The sequence below is a fragment of the Cryptosporidium muris genome, genomic scaffold (assembly GCF_000006515.1).
Source record: "Cryptosporidium muris RN66 scf_1106632353999 genomic scaffold, whole genome shotgun sequence".
Lineage (NCBI taxonomy): Eukaryota > Apicomplexa > Conoidasida > Eucoccidiorida > Cryptosporidiidae > Cryptosporidium > Cryptosporidium muris.
In genome coordinates this window covers 1,044,527-1,069,894 of record NW_002196571.1, presented here as the reverse complement: position 1 = coordinate 1,069,894, position 25,368 = coordinate 1,044,527, and the positions used below count along the sequence as shown (strand labels likewise).

At 31.8% G+C, this 25,368-nt stretch overlaps 12 protein-coding genes and 1 non-coding gene across 13 annotated transcripts, besides 10 other annotated features; 7 read left to right on the top strand and 6 right to left on the bottom strand.

The window, feature by feature from the left end:
* Window positions 1-102: 102 nt before the first annotated feature.
* Window positions 103-167: a sequence feature (AT_rich).
* Window positions 168-509: 342 nt separating this feature from the next.
* On the top strand, window positions 510-1,646 carry CMU_027090 (uncharacterized protein; the record flags this gene model as incomplete). The annotated part of the gene is made up of 1 exon (XM_002140013.1): window positions 510-1,646. One exon carries the CDS (start codon window positions 510-512, stop codon window positions 1,644-1,646), a length of 1,137 nt encoding a protein of 378 aa, XP_002140049.1.
* Window positions 1,647-1,658: 12 nt separating this feature from the next.
* Window positions 1,659-1,706: a sequence feature (AT_rich).
* Window positions 1,707-1,719: 13 nt separating this feature from the next.
* On the bottom strand, window positions 1,720-5,589 carry CMU_027080 (uncharacterized protein; the record flags this gene model as incomplete). Its single annotated transcript, XM_002140012.1, has 1 exon — window positions 1,720-5,589. The coding sequence occupies one exon, from the start codon at window positions 5,587-5,589 to the stop codon at window positions 1,720-1,722; it is 3,870 nt and encodes a 1,289-aa protein (XP_002140048.1).
* A 255-nt stretch (window positions 5,590-5,844) lies between these two features.
* Window positions 5,845-5,918, bottom strand: CMU_027070. Its single transcript has one exon. It is a non-coding gene; the product is annotated as a tRNA-Ile (tRNA).
* Window positions 5,919-6,548: 630 nt separating this feature from the next.
* Window positions 6,549-6,570: a sequence feature (AT_rich).
* Window positions 6,571-6,589: 19 nt separating this feature from the next.
* Window positions 6,590-8,632, top strand: CMU_027060 (EXS family protein; the record flags this gene model as incomplete). Its single annotated transcript, XM_002140011.1, has 1 exon — window positions 6,590-8,632. The coding sequence occupies one exon, from the start codon at window positions 6,590-6,592 to the stop codon at window positions 8,630-8,632; it is 2,043 nt and encodes a 680-aa protein (XP_002140047.1).
* A 186-nt stretch (window positions 8,633-8,818) lies between these two features.
* Window positions 8,819-8,839: a sequence feature (AT_rich).
* A 67-nt stretch (window positions 8,840-8,906) lies between these two features.
* On the bottom strand, window positions 8,907-9,689 carry CMU_027050 (uncharacterized protein; the record flags this gene model as incomplete). The annotated part of the gene is made up of 3 exons (XM_002140010.1): window positions 8,907-9,237; window positions 9,299-9,502; window positions 9,619-9,689. 3 exons carry the CDS (start codon window positions 9,687-9,689, stop codon window positions 8,907-8,909), a joined length of 606 nt encoding a protein of 201 aa, XP_002140046.1.
* Window positions 9,690-9,765: 76 nt separating this feature from the next.
* Window positions 9,766-9,786: a sequence feature (AT_rich).
* A 40-nt stretch (window positions 9,787-9,826) lies between these two features.
* On the top strand, window positions 9,827-11,175 carry CMU_027040 (uncharacterized protein; the record flags this gene model as incomplete). The annotated part of the gene is made up of 6 exons (XM_002140009.1): window positions 9,827-9,926; window positions 10,017-10,122; window positions 10,219-10,369; window positions 10,457-10,867; window positions 10,928-11,067; window positions 11,121-11,175. 6 exons carry the CDS (start codon window positions 9,827-9,829, stop codon window positions 11,173-11,175), a joined length of 963 nt encoding a protein of 320 aa, XP_002140045.1.
* Window positions 11,176-11,314: 139 nt separating this feature from the next.
* Window positions 11,315-12,120, top strand: CMU_027030 (proteasome A-type and B-type, ATP-dependent protease, putative; the record flags this gene model as incomplete). The annotated part of the gene is made up of 3 exons (XM_002140008.1): window positions 11,315-11,371; window positions 11,455-11,541; window positions 11,638-12,120. The coding sequence occupies 3 exons, from the start codon at window positions 11,315-11,317 to the stop codon at window positions 12,118-12,120; spliced, it is 627 nt and encodes a 208-aa protein (XP_002140044.1).
* Window positions 11,319-11,349: a sequence feature (AT_rich).
* Window positions 12,121-12,159: 39 nt separating the features above from the next.
* Window positions 12,160-12,198: a sequence feature (AT_rich).
* A 512-nt stretch (window positions 12,199-12,710) lies between these two features.
* On the bottom strand, window positions 12,711-14,111 carry CMU_027020 (uncharacterized protein; the record flags this gene model as incomplete). The annotated part of the gene is made up of 1 exon (XM_002140007.1): window positions 12,711-14,111. The coding sequence occupies one exon, from the start codon at window positions 14,109-14,111 to the stop codon at window positions 12,711-12,713; it is 1,401 nt and encodes a 466-aa protein (XP_002140043.1).
* A 45-nt stretch (window positions 14,112-14,156) lies between these two features.
* Window positions 14,157-14,186: a sequence feature (AT_rich).
* Window positions 14,187-14,304: 118 nt separating this feature from the next.
* Window positions 14,305-14,353: a sequence feature (AT_rich).
* A 3-nt stretch (window positions 14,354-14,356) lies between these two features.
* On the bottom strand, window positions 14,357-16,546 carry CMU_027010 (MIF4G domain-containing protein; the record flags this gene model as incomplete). The annotated part of the gene is made up of 1 exon (XM_002140006.1): window positions 14,357-16,546. The coding sequence occupies one exon, from the start codon at window positions 16,544-16,546 to the stop codon at window positions 14,357-14,359; it is 2,190 nt and encodes a 729-aa protein (XP_002140042.1).
* A 644-nt stretch (window positions 16,547-17,190) lies between these two features.
* On the top strand, window positions 17,191-18,942 carry CMU_027000 (lung seven transmembrane receptor family protein; the record flags this gene model as incomplete). The annotated part of the gene is made up of 1 exon (XM_002140005.1): window positions 17,191-18,942. The coding sequence occupies one exon, from the start codon at window positions 17,191-17,193 to the stop codon at window positions 18,940-18,942; it is 1,752 nt and encodes a 583-aa protein (XP_002140041.1).
* Window positions 18,943-19,028: 86 nt separating this feature from the next.
* Window positions 19,029-20,036, bottom strand: CMU_026990 (replication factor C, subunit 4, putative; the record flags this gene model as incomplete). Its single annotated transcript, XM_002140004.1, has 1 exon — window positions 19,029-20,036. One exon carries the CDS (start codon window positions 20,034-20,036, stop codon window positions 19,029-19,031), a length of 1,008 nt encoding a protein of 335 aa, XP_002140040.1.
* Window positions 20,037-20,244: 208 nt separating this feature from the next.
* Window positions 20,245-20,317: a microsatellite.
* Window positions 20,318-20,784: 467 nt separating this feature from the next.
* CMU_026980 (elongation factor 2, putative) lies at window positions 20,785-23,283 on the top strand (the record flags this gene model as incomplete). Its single annotated transcript, XM_002140003.1, has 1 exon — window positions 20,785-23,283. The coding sequence occupies one exon, from the start codon at window positions 20,785-20,787 to the stop codon at window positions 23,281-23,283; it is 2,499 nt and encodes an 832-aa protein (XP_002140039.1).
* Window positions 23,284-23,644: 361 nt separating this feature from the next.
* CMU_026970 (fumarase, putative) lies at window positions 23,645-25,360 on the top strand (the record flags this gene model as incomplete). The annotated part of the gene is made up of 1 exon (XM_002140002.1): window positions 23,645-25,360. One exon carries the CDS (start codon window positions 23,645-23,647, stop codon window positions 25,358-25,360), a length of 1,716 nt encoding a protein of 571 aa, XP_002140038.1.
* Between the last annotated feature and the right edge of the window lie 8 nt (window positions 25,361-25,368).

Here is a 25,368-nt window from a genome sequence, read left to right as displayed (position 1 = left end):
CAACTCTGGTAAGTGACTTCCAAAATAGCATTAGATCTATATTTATGACTCATTGGTGACCGCCATATAATACATAATACACAAAGATTTATCAATATTCTCTTTAATATTTATAATTACAAACTTTATAGAAGAATACTTTTAAAATATATATTTGATTTTTATTAGCAATCAAAACCCTATTTAAGCTAGAAAATTAAGTTCATAATTCTACATGTATTTTTAGATCTAGTAAGGTGGAGATAAAATATATTAGAAGTTTAAATTGAGCTACAAGTATTTGAACTATACTAAACCCATATTTTTACTTGAAAATACGTTAACTTTACTTATAAACTAGTGACTCTTATAAGGCTTCTTTATTAAGTAATATAACTTTTAAAAATCCCCATGTTTGTATATGCCGCTATATCAGGGCGCCACCAGTCGTATTTACTTAGATTATATTCTGATCCACATAGAGGAAATGATTTTATGCTTTAACAAGATTATTCAATATAGAAAATGAGATGGTAGGAACTCAGAGAAGATGCTTAATGTGCTTGGATGAGTCTGATAGTAAGGCTGAACAGAGATATCGTCGCGCAATAAATTTGGAAAAGGCAAATAAAGCACTAGATGTAGCAAAGAGAGCAGAGAGATTAAGGCTATTATATAAAGTAAGGTTTGAAGAAGACTTACGTGCCTTTATGTTAGTACACAAAGATGCAACAACCAAGACAAACATAGCTAAAAAGGAAACAAAGGGGAATATAAACAGTTTCGACGAAAAGCCTAAATTGAACATCAATAAGAAGAACTTGTTGATACAGAGTAAAAATACTGATAGTGGTATTCCTTCATGGGCATGGCCAGCTTCGCTAAGAAATACAAAGAAAGTTAAGTCAAACTCTCTATTTTATACGTTAGAAACAAAAATTCCACTATCTCCCACACAGCAATCAGGTAGCAACTCTTTTTATAAAAATATGAAAATTACCAAAGAAAATGATAGAAAAAATGTAGAAAAAATCAGAGAGGATACTAAACAATCTTCTAACGAAATAGCAAGGAAAAAAAACAAACAAAAGAAAAGCAGGGACTTAGTAAATATTGCAAAGATCGCGACACACCAGAGCAAAATAAACATGGGTAAACATGTACCACAAAGACCAACTCAGAAACTGACTACAAGCAGTAATTCATTACGGTTGTTACATAGAAAACCCTTTTCTTGGACGAAATTAAAGCAATATCCAGATGATATTATCCAAGATAGTGAAGAAGATGTTTCTGCTACTTCCAAGAATTTGGATATGAAAGACTTGCTTATTCCTGGACAGTTGGAAATACAACCAGCTTCTCAACTTATAAAAAAAAGTTCTAATCAATTTAACTATCAAATGGAATACAATTCTAATTTTGGTATTCAGCCCAGTATAAGTTCAGTGGGGCCAACAGAATTACCACAAGGTACAAATAAAGCACTTACAGATACTTTAAAAAGGACACAAAAGATGCAACAAATTTTGCAAATTCTAATGGATCAAAAGAACTTGGATATAGAAAGGGATGAAGTTGCACCCTCACTTTCACCATCATTGTTTAATGAAAACGATGAAGTGGAAATATTAGCAATGTCACTAACTTCTAAAAACCAATCCTAATTACTATCCCACAAAAATTTATTTATTAAATATTTGGTTTATAAAATATTTAAATATAAAGGACAGTAATATATTACTGCCTTCTCTCTAGTTGAACAAAATGTATATCTTTGTGGTTTTCAACAATATTGGAAACTATTTCACTATGTGGGGTTACAAATATTATTTGTCTCAAATTCTGCATAGAGTTATCACCTAGTGAAAATTCATTAGCACATCTCTTTTGGAACTGAATAAAGGATTCAACCGTAGTCATCCTTCTTGTATCATCCATATATACATCTGGTTCATCAAATAGATGAAAGGGAGTGAAGTTGTTTTGAGAAAGAGCTAGTAGCAAAGATATACCAATACTACTACTTTCCCCACCACTGAGAGTCTGTATTTCCTTACTTATATATTTGGAAGGATCCGAGCTATCACTATTTCCTATATTAAGATTATTCTCAATTGCTGCTGCATCTGGAGCTACAAGAATGTTTAAAGTAGCTTTGTCATGATTAAATAATAGATGAGGTTTCATGGACTTTGACCAAAAAAGTGAAAAGTAAAATTTGAAGTGAGAATTAATGGCCTTTCCACACCTCAAGTGATTATCTTGTAGCTGCTGTATTCTTTTATTTAGATTGGACTGGTTTATTGATAATAATTCCACTTCTTCCTCATATTCTACTTTGCTGTTTTTGTAGATATCAACTTTGCAATTGTAATCTTTCAATATATTCATGTTAATTTCTTCACTAAGTATAATATCTACATCATAGTTTAATTGCTTGAAGAGGTCTGTATCTCTAGCTATTTCTAAACAGATAACTTCCTGTCTATTGACAACTTTTTGTCTCCAAGAATTTACTACAGAAATTGAAGGTAACTCAATAAACTCATCCTTTGATTTACCACTATTCCACTTAAAGTATTCCATTAATTCTCTGAAGAATATTGGCTTTGGAGTTTCCCACTTTATTAAATCTTCAGCATCCATTGCCTGTGTCTCTTCACTCTTTCCTAGAAAACCATCACTCATCGAAGCTATCAAACTATTTATTTGTAACTTAACACCATAGCTCTCTTCCTTCATAGATTTAATACTAGCTTCCAAATTTTTTATCTCAAGATTAAAATTAGCACACTGTTTTTTTATTTCAGGCAATTTATTAAATATAGATGTTGTTTGTTTTATTACATCATTCTTTTTATTTTCAATTAAGTTCAGTTTGTCCTTCTGACTATCTCTTTCTAAATTTAAAGAGATCAATTGACTTTTAACCTTTTCTATAGAATTTTCAATTTCTTTAATAGCTCTTTCAGCTTCTTCAAGCAATATGTCTCTTTGTATCTTTTCAGAGTTTAAATTATTAATATCATTATTTTGAGTACACTTATCTCTATCTCTTTCTCTAATTAACCGTTCAATGTCTATTTGAACCTCATCTAAATATATAGATATTTCATTTTTATTCTTATATAAATTAGCCAAATTACTCTCAGACTTATTAATACTAGCCTTTAAAACTTCTAACATCGACTTATATGCACATTCAGTGTCATCTAATATCTTTATTTTAGACTCTATATGCTTAGTGCTTGTTTTGTATCGCTCCAGATTCTCACCAGTATCTTTTATTAAATTCTCCATAAATTCACTCTGCTTAATATAATCCCTCAATTGACCTTCAAGAACATGAATATCAGCTCTAGAATTTCGAAGTTCTCCCTTATTAATATTTAAATCATGTGGATTCAAATTTAGATTTGTCTTAGCTCGCAATAAAAACTTCCTTAAGTGACTTCTTCCTATTGTACTACCAGCTTCAGGAGCTACTATAATGCCTGCTCTTCTAAACCTATATTGACGATTTGATAAGCAATAGGCCCTTTTAATATTGTACTTGTAATTAAATATCAAATCCATATCTTTTTCATTATAAAAAACAAAGGTAGTCTCAATCTGACAGAAGTCAACCAGAAAATTAAAAACATCATCATTTGAAATTTCAACTAAGTCCATTAAGACCATTCCAATATCTGGGCGACGAGAAGAAACATTAGCTAAATCATATCTGTTTTTCCCAACAAATGATCTTATAAGTATAAGACTAACATCTATATTGATCCCACTTTTTCTGAACAATTCGAGTAATCTATACTTGCTATTTGAATTTGCTACAATCCATAGCTTATAATTTTTTCTCACACTAATATTTGCTTGAATACTAGAGTTTAATTCAAGCTTACCTCCAATTATTTCATCAATTAAACCAACAAGAGCTGTATTTTCGTGATAGGCAGCTAATACGAAGATATGTAACCCTATAGGTCCTATACAATTATTCTCAAACTCTTTATGAAGAGCTATTTCACTCTGAATTTGCATATGCACAGCCTTTGAAAATCCAAATAAAGCAATAAATTCACTATCTGTATAGTAACTATACACAGATTTATAATAATCTAATCCTACTGAAGCAATCTTCTTTGGTGTAGTCTGAGTTTTATCAAAAGAATCTTCAGACTTTATATGTACCTTCAAACTAGATATCTTGTTCTTCAAATCTTCAGTAGCCTTTAAAATTCTATTCATAGAATCTCTGCTACTCATCAATATATTCTGATTATTAGAAATATCTACTTTTATATAATCAAGTTGAGATTTCAATTTTTGCCTTTCAAACTTATTGTTCTGAATCTCAGAATTTAACTTAGCTAATTCCTCATGTTCCAATGAAATCTGTCTTTCAACTACTCTTATGTCAGTTTCTATACTTGTTATCTTCTCAACAATATTATCCTTCTCTATATTTCTATTGTGCAATAATGTTTGATTATCCTCACTATTAATTTCATCCTCAGAAATCTTCTTTTTAAGAGATAACTGAAGGATTATCTGTTCATTTTCTTTATTTAAATCAAATTTACGTCGTAACATCCTGTTCAAATTTACTTCTTCTTCTTGTATCTTCCTTGTGAGACCACTTATACTCATCTCCAAATTTCTATATTTATTGTTCTCTAAATCCAACTCTTCATTTAATTTATTTTGTTCAAAGTCTAATTCCTTTAATGTGGAGTGCAATCTGTCTAAATCCATTTCTTCATTCTGTTTTATTAGTGAGAACCTTCTTGTTTCAGATTCCCCTATTTTAACCACTATCTCTTTTAACTTTATTAACAATATCAATATATCTAAGCTAATAATCATTTTTTTAGAATATTTCAACTTTTCTATCATTTTAACTAGCATCTTCGATTTATCTACATCTTTTTTAAGTATTTCTAATCTCATTCTTAAATTCTCAGAAACTGAAGCTGCGTTTTCAAGATGACTTTGCTCCTCTTTAAGGTGTCTCCAAGACACATCAAACATATGAGCCCTCTGGAAAAAGTCATAAAGGCACTTTGGTGAATTTTGTTCTCTTATCAAGTACTTAGCATCTATCTGTGTCAAATAAGTTATTGGATTATTTATCATAATCTTTGCAAAAGAACGGAACCGTACCAAATGTGCCCTAGCTTCTTGACCTTTATATACTGGAGCATCAGATTTTATACCAGTAAAAATGTATTCACTAGTTCCTCTCGTATAAATGACACGCTCAATAATAATTTCATTTCCAAACAAGTCGTATAAGTACATATCCTCTTTAGTATCATTGTGATGAGACATTTCATTGCTGAAATAAATTCTTACACTCCCCTTACTTGTACCATTACGAACATAATTAATCAGTGATATGTCCTTTCCTGCCTTCTTACTACTCCAACCACAAAGCAGTGCAATTCCTGACACAAAACTACTTTTACCACTTCCATTACCTCCAGTTATTATATTTAATGAATTTGATAGTTCAATATCCAGTAATTCATGTCCACCAATATTGTGCAAAACAACTCTACGAATTTTGCCAACTCCCCACTTTGAACATGAAGGCGAATTAATTACCATTTCCTTATTCAGTCTAGTTTCTAAATTTGTTGTGAAGTTTAATTATACAGTACTACTACATGCGTAAGTTTATCATTATTAAATATTAGTCATTATCGAGGCAATGTTCTCTGTAAATTCATATTCTTGAAATATTTTTCTAGAATTATCAATTTCATTCCACACTAACACACCTTTTACATTTGTCTAAATTCACCGCTAATCAATCCCCTCTCTCACCTCTAATTTCAGTATTTAAAAAAAAAGTAGAAAAAGTGCACCTACGCGGGATCGAACCGCGGACCTTACGGTTATTAGCCGTACGCTCTAACCAGCTGAGCTATAGGTGCCAGGTGGAGGTTGTTCCCCTCTAGAATATCATAAAAGACATTTCTAAATCTAAACTAAATAAAGATTAATCTTATTACTAGAAAGTCTTGAATAAAAGCCTATATGTACTAGTATATCTCCACACAGCATATAGTAAATGCCTACAATCAATTTCAGTATACCTTAATTCCTCTAATAACTACTATCTTCACTATATCTAATTTCTAAATGTGTAACGTATTAATTTCAGCTTTCGCCATTCAGTAGAAACTTGCTCAGTAATAAACATGAGTTATTATGTTAACTAGACTTACAAATATTTGGAAGTTATACCACACATCTCATCTATATCCTATTATCATTGATATAGCACTAAACTGCTCCGAAAATATCAATACTAAATTAAATGACTTATACTTACTTTTCACTTAAAATATCAAGCTCACTTTAGTAGTACCTAAGTTTCATACTCTAGGCTAAGCTAATCCTTTGAGAAAACTCGATCTATTGTCAATATTAACATTTAAGAAAACTCTAGCGGTAAGTTAGGCGACAGGACTGTTTATAAAGATCTTATTAACCTGAATAGAAAATGGTCGAAGAAGTGACGCTACTGGTTTTTTTAGGTATCGTTATCTATTAAAGTGACGTTAATATTTTTTATATTTTAATGTACCTCATTTGTTAGAACATGAAGTTTGTAGACAAGCTCGAGCAATATGAGGAATCTCGCTGGAGTGGGAAATACATAGAATATAGATATTTAAACTGTTTATTGAGTAGACGATATTTTGAATATATAAGTAGTGAAAGACGGGCTTCTTTTCTTTTCCCAGAGGGCATTACTCAAACAAAGAAAGCTGATAAAGTTTTATATAGTATTTTACAGCAGGATATAAGGGATTCATTGTTAAGCAAATTAGAGACATTTCATTATCGTCTGCAACTGAATATAAAAACAACTACACAACATTTTGTTCAGGTTAAGTATGATATAGAGAGCCATTTAGATATTATATTTGCTATGTTAAGTAATGAGTACTCCCCGAGAAATGTTATACAATATATACCAGCTGTTATACTGAATATATGGAGGACATTGGATGAATTGCAAGAATATATTGCACTGAATAATATGGCAGTTTACAAACTATGTAATAAGAGGGATGAATTATTCGCTAATTATATTGACATTTTACCAAATAAAGATATCTTTCTAGAATGTTTTGCTGATATGAAGATTGATGAAAATATAAGGGATAATATAATAAAATTTTATGCAAAGTCACGTGAAATGAGTACAGAACTTTTCAATCCAAAGTCTGATGTGAAGTTCTCAGATATAGAATCTGTATCTGCTAATGGAACAAGTGTGATTGACTATAGTCCAAAATTATCACCTAAATATGCAATGTTTGAACTGGAAGCACAGGTAGAACATACGAGAAGAACGAAAAAATTGCTTAATAGGCCTTTAATTAATTCTGATTTCCTTATGTTCTTTATGCTTGGTATTTGTTCTGTGCTATTGATGAATTTGTTTATTATATGCAAATTACCAGCCACTAATAAAAATTATAGTATAGATGGAGTTTTAGCTGTATTCCCCTTATTTCGTTTAGTTCTGATGGTTATTCTTGTAATATGGGGGGCAGGTTTATCTATTAGTATAATGGATTATTATGGTATTAATTATAAATATATGATTGAGATGGACCCTAAATGTAGTGTTACTTCAATGACATTATTTACTTTTGCAACTCTACAAACTATTATTTGGCTTGTAATGTTCTCGATATTTCTTATAGATTATAAATTAGAGATATCAGTGTTCAAGTACCTTAACTCTACAAGTCATCTACTCTGGCTCTATCCAATAATACTGATGCTTATTGAAACATCTCTTCTTTTTATTCCAAGCAACGACTTTTTGTTTGAATATCGCAAATCAATATTCAAGTCTATAGTGGAAGTATTTAGTCACGGTATTGTACCTAAAATATGTATTGTGACTTTACGAGCTAATATAGTAGGGGATATACTTACTACATTATCAAAACCATTTGGTGACATTGAATATACTCTTGCATTTTTGTTTTTTATTATTAAGACTAGGGGAGATATTTTCCCAAGTTCTATATTTTTATTCTTATCAAAATATCGTTGGATGCAAACATTTGCTTTAGCTCTACCTTATGAAATACGTTTTTGCCAATGTGGAATGAGATATCTTACAGATCACTCTCCTAAGAGAAAAAACCACCTGTATAATATGGGCAAATATACTGCAGGCCTGCTTATTGCAATTATTTCTACAGTTCCATGGCATAACATTACAAACATATCCCCTTTTATCATAAGATTATTGTGGTTTACATCCTATATTGTTGGGACTATTTATATGTTTTCTTGGGATATATATATGGACTGGGGATTAATGCCAGATCATACATCATTTGTTAGACCTAAAGGAATGTACCCTAATTGGTACTATTACAGTGTAGCTTTTTATAATTTAATTGGAAGACTTACTTGGGCAATTACTCTCATACCAATTACTATTATTGATGATATTAAAATTAATGCAACAATCATTAATTTATGTGTATCAATTATTGAAATTCTCAGGAGATCACTGTGGTGTACAATTAGACTTGAATGGGAACAAGTCCACTTAAATCCTAAACAACCTGCAGCTTTATGGGTTACAAACAACAATTACAAAGCTCTTTGAAGATAACCTAATATAACTTTGCCTTAGTGTTTATAGATATTCTATAGTTATTAAGTTCTTGTTTAGTGAAATAGAAAAAAAAAACTTGGTTTTATCGAAACTTAAATATTGAGAGTGTAAATGTATTACTTCCCAAGGTTATACTTTTCTCCTAATAAATAATCTATGACTAAATTAGGAATACTCTTAATTATATTAATTAATTTACATCTATAATACTATAAGTTGATCTATTAAAGAAGTATGTATAATGCACAATGTAATAAACTCTTATCTAGGGACCCATTGAACGTAATACAAGATGAATCTCAGTAAAGAAGTCACTTTTTGCTTTTAAAGGATCGAATATATGAGGTGGAATAGCGATTTTACGTTTACAAATCACTCCAAAAATTACTATAAACCACCAAATTACACTGATTACCACAAGAGATATTTGTAATCCAGTTGAATTGCACTCTGGCAAAAATAAGAACTGTAATACTAAAACTGTTACTTGACAGAATGTAAAAATATGAAATATCCTCAACCATGTTGGCATGTACTTTATCATTATACCAATTACTTGTGTAGAAAGTGATAAATTATCAAAATTTAAATTTCTTCTGTACACAAATTCGATATTAGGTATTAGATTATTAATAATTCAAGTTCTGATATACTTACGCCTCAATTACAGAATATGAAATACAAGCCAAAATGAAAATAGAACCTTCTATAATCCAAATATACAAAATTACATAGAAGTTATATTTAGCAGAGCAAGCAATATTCCCATTTATAAGTGGTGAATAATGTATAAATAATTCATGAGATATGATAGCTCCTGCTAGTAAGACTGCACCGGACCAAAAAAAGTACGATACAAATCTAAAAAGTAATAAAATATTGGAGAATTATATAAAGTCATTCAGTATATTTCAAATACTATATGAAAGTGTTATGGTACCCTAAATTGGAAATATCATAATTTTGCTGAAACTTACGTTACCCTAACTACATTTGAAAGGAAAAAGAAGCCAGTAACAGATACCCAGCTTTCTTCGTCCCTTTCCATATATGATATTGAATTCAGTACTAAATATAGTAGACAGATTTTATCGATATTTAATGTAACTTTCGAGCCGTCTTTGTATTTTTTTTTTTTTTTTTTTGCAGCTGTTGCAAAGTCCTGTACCTTCACTTTAAAGCATCATGTTTAGCGCTAAAGCGTGTTCAACTCTAATATTTTTACATTTCTTCCTATTAACTGCTCTTCAACCAACCATGGATAGCATAGTTAAAGATCAGAAGGGTAAGTAAAAGTACTGGATAGATATGATGATCTAAATATATTTATTTCTAACTAGTACTTTAACTTTATTGTGATTTTAAAACAATTCAGGATTTAAAGATGTCATATATTTTGGAGATATCAAGCTAGATAAGACTTTTGAAGAAAGAATAGTTATACCTGGTGATATAATATCAACTGAACCAAATTATATAAGGTATGCTACTAGCATTATATATAAGTGGTAGTAGGCTTTTTATATATACTAAATCTTTTACACAATGATAATATCTTTAATATTTCCTTATTTCAGAGGTCATGGAACATATGAAGATGAATTTGGTCGTTTGTTATCTAGTACATGTGGGATAACAGAAAATCTTAACAAACTACTATACACTAAAGCTTTAGGTGGACGTTATGTTGGAGAAGTTGGGGATGTCGTAGTTGGAAGAGTTGTAGAGGTAAGATTGAATGTAACTTACTTTAAACCATTATTTATAATTCCTTACTAAATTATCACAATATGTTATGCTAATACCTAATATTAGGTTGGTAATAAGAGATGGTTAGTTGATATTGGATCGAGTCAATACGCCCACTTAGGTCTAGCTGCTGTAAACTTACCAGGTTCAGTTCAGAGAAGAAGAACGGAGGAAGATTCTTTAGATATGAAACTTTTATTAGATGAAGGAGATGTAATTTGTACAGAGGTTCAAAGAGTGCAAGCTGAGGGATTATGCCACCTTCATACTCGAAGTGCTAAATACGGCAAATTAGCCAATGGTCTTTTAGTGAAAATACCTGGAAAGTTAGTCCAAAGACAAAGTCAGCACATTATCGTATTAACTTGTGGAGTTCAGTTGATCTTAGGATTGAATGGCTTTATATGGATTTCTCTCCCATTTGAGCAATCTCATACAGATACACTAAACTATTCTTCATCTAGCATAACTTCACAGGTTGGTTGTTTTCATTTTACTTTATAAATATTACTACTTAATTATTCAAATATTATATAGATTGTAGAACCAGATATGAGAAGTATAATTGTATCCCTTGCTACTATTATTAAGACTTTTGGGACCTTGGGTATTCAGTTAACTCCTAGTCGTATAGATGCAGTCTATAATTCTATTAAATCTAGAAATTTGGATCATAGGTAAGTTTCTAGCAGTTCCTTATATGTTTCTAAACTTGTGATTTCTTTTTTAGAAGTTTAGTAATGATAAAAAATCCCTTAGAGATAATTAAGGTATTACTTGAGTAAAATAATATTAGTATTTAGATCTACTTTAAAATATATATGTAGCACGTGATAAGCTACTATATAGATCTTCGGAAAACCGAGAAATAAATTTCAAATATTTTAGATCTATATATTTTTTCTACAAACTAAAATAAATGTAATGCAAATTTTTTTTAAATATTTTTTAAAATATAACTTAGTTTGTGGTTTTTCAAAAGTATGTTGAACATTTACTAAAGATACTTTTAAACTTCTGTATTTATTGGCCTTAATAATACTATTTTGGGATTTTCTTTTTAGAAGTGTAGACTATATCATCAAAGTCCCTTTGAAAGGCAAGCATGGCATAGTACAACTATCTTGAGTGTTCGAACAAAGAATTCATTGGTAAGTCTCCTGTTTCAATCAATTAAATAGTTTTCTGCTTCAGCTTTAAATATTTTTGAAGATGAAGTCACTTGAAATTACTAATTGAAATATTAGGTTATGATTGGAGATGGCCAAGTATCTCAAGGTAACTTAGTTGTAAAACCGAATGCTCGGAAAATTAGAAAAATTGGCAATATTGTTCTTGGTTTTTCGGGAGCAACTGCTGACTGTTTTACACTAGTAGAGAGACTAGAAAGTAAACTAGACAATTATTCTGGACAATTAACCAGAGCCTGTGTTGAATTAGCGAGATCTTGGAGGACTGAAAAATATTTACGTCATCTTCAAGCTGTAATAATTGCAGCAGATAAAAATGTTACATTACAGCTAACAGGTAATGGAGATGTACTTGAAAGCTATGATAATATAATGGCTATTGGGTCTGGAGGTCCATATGCAGCTGCTGCTGCTAGAGCTTTAGTATATTCAAATCTTGAATTAGATGCATTGTATGTTGCAACCAGTGCTATGAAAATTGCAGCAGATATGTGTGTTATGACGAATCATAATTTTGTAATTGAGGAGATTTCTAGATAATGAATATTAACAACTATGTGATTCAATTATAAAGTGGGGAAAATAATGATTAAAAAATAAACATTTATTTAAAATTATCTCTATATCACTTTTGCACTTCTTGATAATAGAGCAATTTGAGGAAGATAGTTGACTAAATCTTAACCACATATTATGACGTTTGGTTCATTTTCTTCTATTAATTGTATATACCTTAATAAGCTCAAAATTTACCTTTGAAAATAAAGACTTGTAATTTATATGAGATACAATATATAATTCCAAAATTATAATTAGTTTAAGTAACTATTTATTGCTTTATTTTCAAAAATACAAATACAAAATAATAATTGTTCTACTTAAATTGGAATCTTTAAAATTCTCAATCCTGAATAGAATATACTTTTGATAAAATTGGATTTCAGCAAGCTCTAGGAATTTGGTAGTACCGGACTATTCAAACAAAGTACATACAAAAAAGAAAAGCAAGATTGTGTTTGTAATTTGGATCATTAGATATTTACACAATTTTAAACTTTTGGATACTTAACCTGTCTACATTTCCAAGATACATTAATTTTTTGAACGCCAAAATAAATTAACTTATCTACTTAAGTGAAACTCTGTGATGGGCTCATTCTATTACAAGGAGATCCCAGATTTGTCTGATAAATAGGAAATGGATGAATCAAACTTGGATTTAGCTGAGGTGCAAAGTGTGGATTTATGAAACTACTGTTAGCTTGAATCACCGGTATTTGCTGATTATTGATAGGTAAACCAGCTCCAGGAAAAGCAAATCTAACTCCAGCACTTGCTTGTACTAATCCCTGATTTGACATATAGGGGATCATAGGATATTGAAATCTTGGAATTGGAGGATTTAAAGGATGAGACGACTGATAAATTGAAAATGCTCCTGGACTTGCTATTCCATTCCCTGCTCCCAAAGAATATAGAGAATGATTTGGCTGTTGACTTCCAACGATGGAAGACTGCAAAGGAAATGTGGAAGCTGCAGCATTCTCACTAGAATCTTTGTTAGCAGCTTTATCAATATTTGATTGTATGAAATATTTCCCCTTTATCCACTGGTTAACTAATGGAAGTTCTGACATAGCCAAAAATAATGACTTCAAACGGGGAAATTGATGAATTAAACAGTTATCTGGTAATAGCTCTACTCTCTGGAACATCGAATCTGAGGAAATATCTGAGAGGCTTATATCATCAAATAATACAGAAAATAAGGCAAAGTCACAAATCATTGGCTTGTCTTTGTCTGCGATATAAGATCCCTCCTTTTCACCAATACTTGTTATAAGAACTTCAAATTCAGTGTAAAGTTGTTCTCTCAGCTGCTTGTAACCTTCCAAGGAAGATATTGCAGAACCTCCAGAATTTTCTGCATTATTTAAAGAATAAGGGCCTTCACTTTTATCTAAATTTGTAGAAGCAGCCAACACACAATTATTAGACGAAAGGATCAGATCCATTAAAATATCTCTCCAACGATTACACCGCATAACAACATCATCTATAACAAAGTCAATATAATAATTACGCCCATATTCACCAAGTTTTTTAGCAAGAAATCTTAAACAGGGTATTTCATCAAAAATAACGAGGTCTCCTAACTTGATAATTGGAAGCTCTCCTAATGGTACTTTTGATGATTCAATATACTCTGGAATAGGATTATCTTTATCTACTGGAACATTAATGAATCTATGCTTTACCTGTTTTCCCAAAAGAAAGAATCTCAAAGATCCACCGCATCCTACAAAAGCTTGATGCTCATATGTTACAATTGTCAAGTCTCCAATATCACGAACAGGCAACATAACACGGATAGATGTAGCTCTAGGGGCCTGAATTACTCCATATAATTTACTGGGAGACTTCTGGGGTGATCCGGCTTTTGCAGGAATAAATGAAGTCCCTGGAAGGCTACTTAGATCTCTACTAAAAGATGCCACACCTGTAGAGATGCTACTATTTACCCCAATCATTGTTATAACAAATTTTCAATATTACTTTGATCTCACCTTGTAAAGATTAAATTCTTTAATTTATTAAATTTATTTCGTTTGAATATTGGATATTAACAAATTTACAAGAAATAGTGTGGATACGATATTACTTGCCATACCCGTGTCATTATGCATCACTGGGTGTGGTATTGTAAGAAGTGTATTTTTAGTCTATAATATAAATATATATTCTAACATTATCAAAACTATTATAAATATTTGAATTACGTACTAAACTCTCTAGATAAACTTCTGTATCTGCTTCTTTTGTGTTCCCGAAACTTTTCTCTAGGAGAGCTAGAAGACATTCTATAGCATGATGTACTAGTATCTATGTCTCTATTTACTCTGGTTAGCTTCTTTTCAAAATTCTTATATCTCTTCTTTTTAAATTTATCGTGTTCCATTTGCTGGTATAGTGGGCTAGATGCTCTGCTACTTTTTTTATTGGGTAAATTACGTAGAGAATGGCTATACCTAGGTAAATATAAGTTATCTTCGAAAGAACCATATTCTTTGTGTTCCAAACTAATTTTACAAGGAATCCCTGACTTTTTTAAGTCTGAATTATAATTTCTTGTATAGCCAGAGTGACTATCTAAATCCTTAATACCTACAGTTTCTATATCTTTAGCTTTTTGCTCAACATTACTATCAAACTCTTCCTCTTCTTCTTCTTTGTTATACTGATAAAGATCATTATTACTACAGTTCTCATCATCATCTAGTTCATTGATCTTTATAGCCTGAGACTCCTCATATTCTTTAAGAAGGACACGAAGGTCATGAGTTAAAGCTGCAAGCCCTATAGCAGTAAAGAAATTTATAGAAAATCTTATATTGCTAATATTATAGTCATTTGGAAAGATTCCTTCAGTATATGGAGACACTGAAGGAAGTTTCAACTTTGCATCTAAAGAATCAAGTCCCATATGTTCACAGAGCTCCTGAAAAAGAATTTTAATAAATATACGAGAAGAGGATGTTGTATCACTTTCAGAAAGAGTGATACAGCTCAGAACCTGCCAAGGAATTGCATCAGCACTCAGTAAATATGCAAAAAACTTTGAAACATGTCGTAATTTATTTGTTTCCAAACGATGAACTGTGTCATACTGCTGTCCAAATAACTCTGCAAAAGCTTCTTCGTACTCTTTTTTAACCTTGCATAATCTCTCACCTACCAAAGCAAAAAATCTCTGATAAGTTCTCTCCATAGAGCAGCAGTCAACTAACATAATACAAACTTCCATCTTACCACCTGGTCTAATATTTAATTTTAGTAGTCTATGAACACATTCCTCAAAGCCTAAGCTATTCATTATGCAAAGATAGATATTCTTTCTCAAAATTACTAGTTCTTGTTCACTATAATCCACAATATTTACAAATTTATTACTTCCTCTATTCCCAGAAGCTTCCAATTTTTCTTCAGTTTTACTATCCTGATGTTCGTCTTTTTCCTCAGACCCTAATATATCTAATTTTAGCTCTGCCCACTTTCTTTCTTCTTCTGCAAACATATCTGGATCTACTGGGACAAATATATTGAGATTTTCCTGTATATTTATCTCATCCTCTAATAAATCAATCAAATGTGTAACTTGATCATCCTCTTCAACTAGATCCAAATCATCAGATACTGCTGGATAATTTTTGAAATGTATACGTCTTTCCTTAAACAGCTTCTCTATTATGTATTTAATCCTTTTGTGAATTTTTTTATCGCAAAATAATACTCTAAATCTACTCATTATAGTGTCAAGTCCTTTAGGGCATATATCAAGTAATGTTTGACCACACTCTAAAACAAAATTAATACAGGTTTCTATTGAGTCTTCAGTTGCTTTCTCGAGTAGTATCGAACAGATCTCTAAAGCAATCAGTTCATGAAACACCTTTTGATTTACTAAATGAGCCAAAAATTTAAGTGTCCCTATACAAACTAACTTGTCATTTCCACTATAAGATTCACGAAACTGTTGTACCAAAAGGTGAAGTAATAGTGACCCAATATCTGGAATATAACTATTCAAAACAGCACAAAAACTACTATAAACTGCTGTGAAATGTGAACTTGCTAGTTGAGAACGAACTATACAACGAACAAGTAGACCTCGGCCTCTTACAATATTTAACTTGAATATATCTTTCAGCATTGACTCTATATTGCTTGTATTCAGCTTATTTATTATGCCATTTATGCTTTTATATAATTTATGCCACATAAATTTTTGATATTCATGAGAATTAACCACTAAATCTTCCAAACTTTTTTTTTCTAGCCTATATGGTGGAATATACATCAAATTATTGTTAGAGCTCAAGGTTTCCCCTTCTTGTGCTTTTAAACCACTTTTCCTACTAGTATTAAGACAAATATTGTTATCCACATCTATCTGCAATTCTTGCATTAGTTAATGTGTTCATATAGCTCTATTTAAAGTTATATTCTCATTTTAGTAGAAAGTCCAGGTATAAGGATAAGGATGGCAAAACTTTTCTAAAATTTTAGCGCCAACAATGCTGCAGGATCTCTCTCTGTGATGCACTTCTGCAAATACTAAATTGTTTTTTCTATAATGGTCACAAATCACACTTAATATCACATGTAATTTTATTACTCCTTTTTATTTTGATTAGAATTTACTTTTTTTAAGTATACAAATGTCCGATTTCAATAACCTTTAGCTAGTATTGTAATAGTGAGTACTAAATTTTTCCCTTATTATTCCCATTAGAAGCCTAGCAAAGTCCTCTTAATATACCTATCTGCTACCAATTCTTGCTTAACTATTTAGGACTATCTATATTTAAAAATTATTAGCTTAATTACCTCTTTCATGTAGATAGTGGTGCCAAATGCATGATAGATCTCACTGGAACCCCGCAAACGCTAGATATACTCCAATAAAGCTAAAAAAGAAATATAGTATTCAACCACATGGAAAGTGCTTATCTGAGTAAGGCAGAAATGCTTACACTTCTACTTGATATACTGAGTATACTGCTACTGAATATCTCCAGCTGTTACTGTCAGATATTTTCACTTGATCTTATGGAACCACCTGCATCAAAAAGTCTTATGGTGCACCCTTATCAATTCTTTGTGTATAGTAATAATCAATTACCCAATAGTCTGGTAGAGAAACCACCGATTGATAGTAATCCTGAATTGATTTTTGATGGAGTTACTTGGAAACCAAGTAAGAAGGATCTTTACCCAGACTTTGAAAGTATGGAAATAACTGTACTTCCTAGTGAAGATTTTCAAAGTTACTTAGAAAGTAGAAAGGGTAAAAGATTTTGCTGTAATGAAGAAGATGTACTAAAGGGTATATGCCCAAGAGAAAATACCTTGTTACGTCCTAATATTGAAAATTCAGATTGGTTCACCCAACACATGAGTATCAAAGGACAAGATATAAACTCACATATTTTAACAAAGACTGGTGTGTATGCAATAATTATTTCAAACTGTGGTACTTCCAGAGAAGGAACTTTGGCTGGTTTTGTAAGTGTGAAAAATGCATATGGGTATTTACCAGCTACAGAATATTTAAAGTTAAGTTTATATTTTGTATCTTGTATAATTTATGCCTTATTAGGAATATATTGGATTTATAAATGCCTTAGACATCATAAGCAGCTAGTATCAATGCAATATTTAACTGGTGTTGCAATTATGCTAGGATTGTTCGAAACTATTTGCTGGTTTCTTTATTACAAATCATGGAATTTACAAGGGGTACCTTCAGAAATTATGTATAATATTTCGACAGTTTCGAGTATATTGAAAATAACAATAGTGATTATGCTAACTTTGATGGCTTCTTTAGGAGTGGGTGTAACAATATCTACAATACAAGATAAGTATATGATAATTAGATTGTATATTGTTAGCTTTCTATATATAGCATTTTCCTTATTAAAGGAATATGTTGCTCAAGTACAAATTTTCTCAAATAGTTCTATATCAGCAACAACAACTTTGTTTTGTGTTGTACCAGTTGCAGGACTAAATGGTATAATATTTTTTTGGGTTTTTCACGAACTGTCAGGACTAATATCTAAGCTTAAGAGTCAACAGCAGACTGAAAAACTATACATTTATAGAAAATTCTTTTTTTTTTTGAGTGGAGCAGTTGTTATGGCTATAAATGTGTTTGTGGTTGAAATTTACATTTTTTCCTTAAGTATAACAAAACGTTGGAAATATCAGTGGATACTTCATGATACTATACCATTGGCATTTACAACTTTTTTGATAGGAATCTTAGTATGGCTTTGGTTACCTAGTGAAAATTTTAAGAAATATGCAGCTGTAACTGAGATACCTATTGGAGTTGCTGTTGAGTTGGAGTCCAGAAATTCAGTACTTAACAATAAATTAGCCTGTGATAGAGAAAGTGAAACTACAAATAAAGACAAAATTTGGGATGGCCACATAGAAATCCCAGATATTAATAGTGATGATGAATTTTCTGGAGAAAGAGCTCCAAAAAAAGTTATAATTGAAACTTTAGAGGCCTGTAAAATTGATGATCCATATGAAATTGAAATGTTAACAAATAGAAGAAGCCTTGAAAGCCCTGAAAAAGACGTATCTAATTTTAAGTCAAAAAATAAACAAGAAATTCCTAGAAAAAAAGAGTTCCAATCACCTACTTTATTAGTTAGCAAGGTTAGTAAAATGTACGACGAAGAATCTCTTAAAAGTGAAAATGAAGATAGTACAAATCAAGAACATATTAATAGACCATGTGAAGCAAAAAGTACAAAATTTTATGGAAGTAAAAAGATTAGTTAGTCTAGATCCTTAATTATTTTGTACTCTTATAGCATAATAAATATAACACCTCATTTAATGAGTGATATTCAGTTTTAGATAGTAGTTCATGCCATTACACTGTGCATATTCGAACATATATTAAGTAGTATAAGAAATTCATTTGAGCCATCTGTTATACAAGCATCTGCTTCTGCTAAGCGTAATGCTAAATATGCCTTTTTGGCATCATCCAAATCCTTATTTTCAGTTATTAATAAAACTAGTTGTCTTATGATTGTAGCAACATCCCATCCTTCATTTATAGTATCTGTTGTTTTCTGAACTATACTGTCAATATCTTTAGTAAAACAAAAGTTCATAATTCCTTCAGCAACACTTAAAGGAGGAATACCTGCAACTTCTATGACCGAAGTAGCTTTTACAATCTCTTCTTCGCTATATAACTCACATGTAGACTGTAGTATAGTTATAGCTCTCCTTAAATCACCCTGAGATAAGTCAACCAGAATATCAAATACCTCAGGTTCACAGATTATATTCTCCTGCTGACAAATAAAGTTTAGTCGTTCTCTTTGAGCCTTGAATGATATCGGCTGAAATCTAAATTTTGCACATCTACTTGCCAGAGGTTCAATAATCTTGTTAATGTAATTGCATATAATTACAAACCTCGTATTTTTAGCAGATGTCTCTATTATACGTCTTAAGGCTGACTGAGCATCTGATGTCATCATTTCAGCTTCATCTAAAATGACAACTTTCCATGGAGGTATCTTCCTTCCTGTAATGGGATTTATCTTATTACTGTACACCACTTGTCTAGTCCATGTCTTAATTTTCTCACGAACTACATTAATTCCTCTTTCATCAGATGCATTCAGTTCCAATGTACGATTTCTAAATTCATCGTTTCCAAATAGTTCACGACAAAGAGCAAGAATTGCAGATGTCTTACCTGTCCCAGGAGGTCCATAGAAAAGTAGGTGTGGCATATTACCAAATTCCAATACATTCTTAAGCATCTTGACAACCTCAGTTTGGTGATATATATCGGCTATCTGCCTTGGACGATACTTCTCAACCCACAAGTTGTTATTTTGAGTTATGCTCATTTTAAATTCGTTAGTAATACAGTTTTCCTTAGAAAGCTGTTCAATCAATTCTAAAAACTTGCCTAACGCCCTCCCTCTATTAATCCTTTTAATTTATCAGAATTAATGCGGGATACCGATTGTGTGTGGGTTATAATTGGTATCTCATACTTTTTATAAAGTACAAGATTAAGCACAAGATATCTCTTAATTAATAGAGATCCATCATTATATAAATATATATAGTAGTATACATAGTATAAATTAGAAACTATATATATAGTATATATAAGTAAACATATCTCACTCAAGAATTCAAAAACATATGTACCAAAATAAATTAAAGATATATAAAAGTAGCTTAAGTTAATTTTGCAATAAGAACCTACAAATTACTTATTGCAGCTGTTTAAAAAGCAATAAAAAGTGTCCTAAATGAAATATAAATAATTTCATTATTACCGCTAAAATGGCCATATATATCACCCATTAGTTTACTCGTCTCTAACTCAAATGATCTTTAACAGTTTTTTTGGCCCCGCAACCCAATTACCATCTTGAAGGTGCAGCTAATATTATATTAGATACACGTATTGTGGCGGTACAATGTCTAAGTGGTAAAAATGTCTCTTAAATAACTTATAGCAGATGAGACAACAGTGCTTAATTTAAATAATCAAAGCATTGTTTTGAATTTAAATCATTAGAAGATTTCCAAGCTGTTAGTTTAAGATTTAGTAGTAGTCTACAAGAGAAGTATTATTTAACAATGGTCAACTTTACAGTCGAACAAATTAGAGAGATTATGGGTAAACCAAATAACATTCGTAATATGTCTGTTATTGCCCATGTAGACCATGGTAAATCCACACTTACAGATTCTTTGGTATGTAAGGCAGGTATTATTGCTTCTAAGGCAGCTGGAGATGCTCGTTTTACAGATACTCGTGCAGATGAACAAGAACGCTGTATTACAATTAAGTCCACTGGGATTTCCTTATTTTTTGAGCATGATCTGGAAGATGGTAATGGTAGACAGCCATTTTTGATCAACTTAATAGATTCTCCAGGGCATGTAGATTTCTCTTCTGAGGTTACAGCAGCTCTTCGCGTTACAGACGGTGCTTTGGTAGTTGTTGATGCTGTGGATGGTGTATGTATCCAGACAGAAACAGTCTTAAGACAGGCACTAAATGAAAGAATCCGTCCAGTTTTACATGTTAACAAAGTTGATAGAGCTCTATTAGAGTTACAGTGGGAAGCTGAGGATATATATCAGAATTTTACTCGTGTTATTGAGAATGTGAATGTTATTATTTCTACATACTCTGATGCACTTATGGGTGATGTTCAGGTATTCCCTGAGAAAGGGACAGTTTCATTTGGTTCAGGTTTACATGGTTGGGCATTTACTATTGAAAAATTTGCTCGTATATATGCCAAGAAATTCGGAGTTGAGAAGTCTAAAATGATGCAACGTTTATGGGGCGACAACTTCTTCAATCCTGATACCAAGAAATTTACAAAAACCCATGAATCGGGCAGCAAGAGAGCTTTTTGTCAATTTATTATGGACCCTATTTGTCAATTGTTCAGCTCTATAATGAATGGAGATAAATCAAAATATGAGAGAATGTTAACTAATTTGGGTATTGAGCTAAAAGGAGATGATAAGAATCTAGTTGATAAACCTTTACTTAAGAAAGTAATGCAATTGTGGCTTAATGCTGGTGATACTCTGTTGGAGATGATTGTTACACATCTACCATCTCCAGCAACAGCTCAGAGATATCGTGTTGAGAATTTATATGAAGGTCCTCAAGATGATGAGACAGCTATTGGTATTAGAAATTGTGATGCTAATGCTCCTTTATGTATGTTTGTATCTAAAATGGTTCCTACTAGTGATAAGGGTAGATTCTACGCTTTTGGTCGTGTATTTTCAGGGACTGTTGGAACTGGTCAGAAGGTTCGTATTCAAGGTCCACGATATACCCCTGGAAGTAAGGAGGATTTAAATATTAAGAATATTCAACGTACTGTTCTTATGATGGGACGCTATGTAGAGCAAATTCCTGATGTTCCTGCAGGAAATACTGTGGGTTTAGTAGGTATTGATCAATATTTACTCAAATCTGGAACTATTGCTACCTCTGAGACTGCCCACAATATTGCATGTATGAAATATTCTGTATCACCAGTTGTTCGTGTAGCTGTTCGTCCTAAGGATAATAAAGAGCTACCCAAATTGGTTGAAGGATTAAAGAAACTTTCTAAATCAGATCCTTTGGTTGTTTGCACTAAAGAGGAGACAGGCGAACATATTATTGCTGGTTGTGGAGAGTTGCATGTTGAAATATGTTTACAGGACTTAGAACAAGAATATGCTCAAATTGAGATTATAGCATCTGATCCTATTGTGTCATATAGGGAAACTGTCATTAATATTTCAAGTCAAACTTGTTTATCCAAATCTCCAAACAAACATAATAGACTTTATATGGTAGCTGAACCTTTACCAGATGGTCTTGCAGATGATATTGAAGAGGGCAAGATTACTCCTCGGGATGATCCTAAAGAAAGATGTAATGTGTTGCATGATAAATATGGTTTTGACAAAAATACCGCCATGAAGATTTGGTGTTTCGGTCCTGAGACTACAGGCCCAAATCTTCTGATAGATTCTACAACAGGTATCCAGTATTTGAATGAAATCAAGGATCATTGTAACTCTGCATTTCAATGGGCTACTAAGGAAGGTATATTGTGTGAAGAGGATATGAGAGGTATTCGTTTTAACTTATTGGATGTGACCTTACATGCAGATGCTATCCATCGTGGTGCAGGCCAAATTACTCCAACTTGCCGTAGAGTTATGTATGCAGCTCAATTAACAGCTTCTCCGAGACTTTTGGAGCCAATGTTCCTGGTTGAAATATCTGCTCCTCAGGAGGTTGTTGGAGGTATCTATGCAACTCTTAATCAAAGGAGAGGTCATGTATTCCATGAAGAACCAAAAGCCGGTACTCCTCAGGTAGAAATTAAGGCATATTTACCTGTAGCAGATTCATTCAAGTTTACAACTGTTCTCCGTGCTGCCACTTCTGGTAAGGCCTTCCCTCAATGTGTATTTGATCACTGGGAATTGATTAATGGAGATCCTTTGGAGAAAGGAAGCAAGACAGAAGAACTTGTTAAATCTATCAGAAAGAGAAAGAACATAAAAGATGAAATTCCACCTTTGGATAACTACTTGGATAAGCTTTAAAAGAGATAGAAGGGATAAGCTTAGAATATATCTGAATTTATTATTTTGTTATCTCTTATAGAAATAATTTTACCAAATTCTTAGGTGTTATTTATGATAGAAAATTCTCTTCCTTAATTCTAGATTTAGTTTAATAACTTGATTTTCAAGATGAGCTTGATTCTGTAGCTATATACTGCATGTATTTTTAGATCTTACTCTTTTATCTTTTAAATCCTCGTTTAAGATTTTATTTACTCTTAGTTGTGAATTTTGACGTTCTTCACTTTTCTTTAGAACTATAACTATGAACAAAAGTATTTATAAGAGTTCGAGACTTTTTCTAAGAAAACAAAGTTGTAATGTGATGTGTAAACTATTTATGTCAAGTAGTTACCAACCTAAGTTTTCATATTCTAATATATTTCGGAAAAAGTACTCTGATGATAGTTTACATAGTTTAGAGACAAAATATAAAAAATTAGAAGAGAGTTCACTTATTGAACAAAGACATTTTTTAAGAAGCCCTGAATTAAACACTGATACAGATCCTAAAAGCAAAGACTTGGATATGCTTTTTGTTCCAAATGAAGTATTAACATCTGTAACTCAAAAAGCTATAATATATATTCAACACTTCTACAGAAGAGAACATTTACAAAGTTTAAGGAATATTTATGATGATGTCTTATCATCAAAAAATGATCGCTCTATTGCTCTGGAATTACTTAAAAATGCATCTGTAGCTTCTGGAGGAATTTTACCGAGCTGTCAAGATACAGGGACTGCTTGTATTTTTGCAAAAAGAGGTAAATATATAATGACTCAAAGTAATGATGAAGAAGCGATTTCCCATGGAGTTTACAATGCTTATACACAAAATAATTTAAGATATTCAATACTAAGTCCCCTAAGTATGTTTGAAGAAAAAAATACAAAGTGTAATTTGCCAGCTCAAATAGATATTATGACAAATTTTGACAATCCATTAGAATATGAACTACTTGTTATTGCTAAAGGTGGAGGGTCCTCTAGTCGTACATTTCTATACCAAGAAAATAAATCGTTACTTAATGAGGAGAAGCTGATGAAATTTCTTATTAATGCAGTTAGAAAGCTTGGAACATCGGGTTGTCCTCCTTATCATCTGGTAGTGGTAATTGGAGGTTTATCACCTGAGCAATGTCTTAAGACTGTAAAACTAACGGCTGCGCACTATTTGGATGACTTGCCACGTTCAGGAGATGAAACTGGGCAAGCCTTTAGAGATATAGAATGGGAACAAAAGATATTTGAACTAAGTAGAAATATTGGTATTGGAGCTCAATTTGGTGGTAGACATTTTTGTCATGATGTTAGGGTTATTAGGTTACCAAGACACGGGGCTCATACCCCTGTTGGTATTGGAGTCTCTTGTTCTGCAGATAGACAAGTGAAGGTGAAAATAAATAAAACTGGGGTCTACATGGAACAACTTGAAGAAAATCCTGCTCAATTTCTACCAGATCAAATTTCTAGTAGTGAAATCGAAAAAAGTAGTGAAACTATCCATATAAATTTGAATCTTCCTTTAAAAGAAGTCCAGAAAATTCTTTCAAATTATCCTGTAGGTACAAGACTTAATCTAAATGGTACACTAATAATAGCAAGAGATATTGCGCATGCTAGAATTTTGTCCAATCTTAAAGAGACTGGAAAACTACCAAACTACATGTTAAAGTATCCTTTTGTATATTATGCAGGTCCAGCAAAAACTCCACCAAATATGATTAGTGGATCTTTAGGTCCAACTACTGCTGGTAGAATGGATCTATACCTTGATCCATTCATGGAAGCAGGGGGGAGCTTCATTACCTTGGCTAAAGGTAATAGAAGTGAAATTGCAAGACAAGCATGTCTGAAACACAAAGGATTCTACCTTGGAGTCCCAGGAGGGCCTGCAGCCTTTCATAGTGTTCAGAAAATCAAAAAACTTCAAATATTGGACTTTGAAGATCTTGGAATGGAAGCTGTCTGGTTAGCTGAGGTAGAAAACTTTCTTGCTTTTATAGTGATTGATGATAAAGGTAATGATTTTTACAAGCAGTGGTTGGGATAATACTCAAT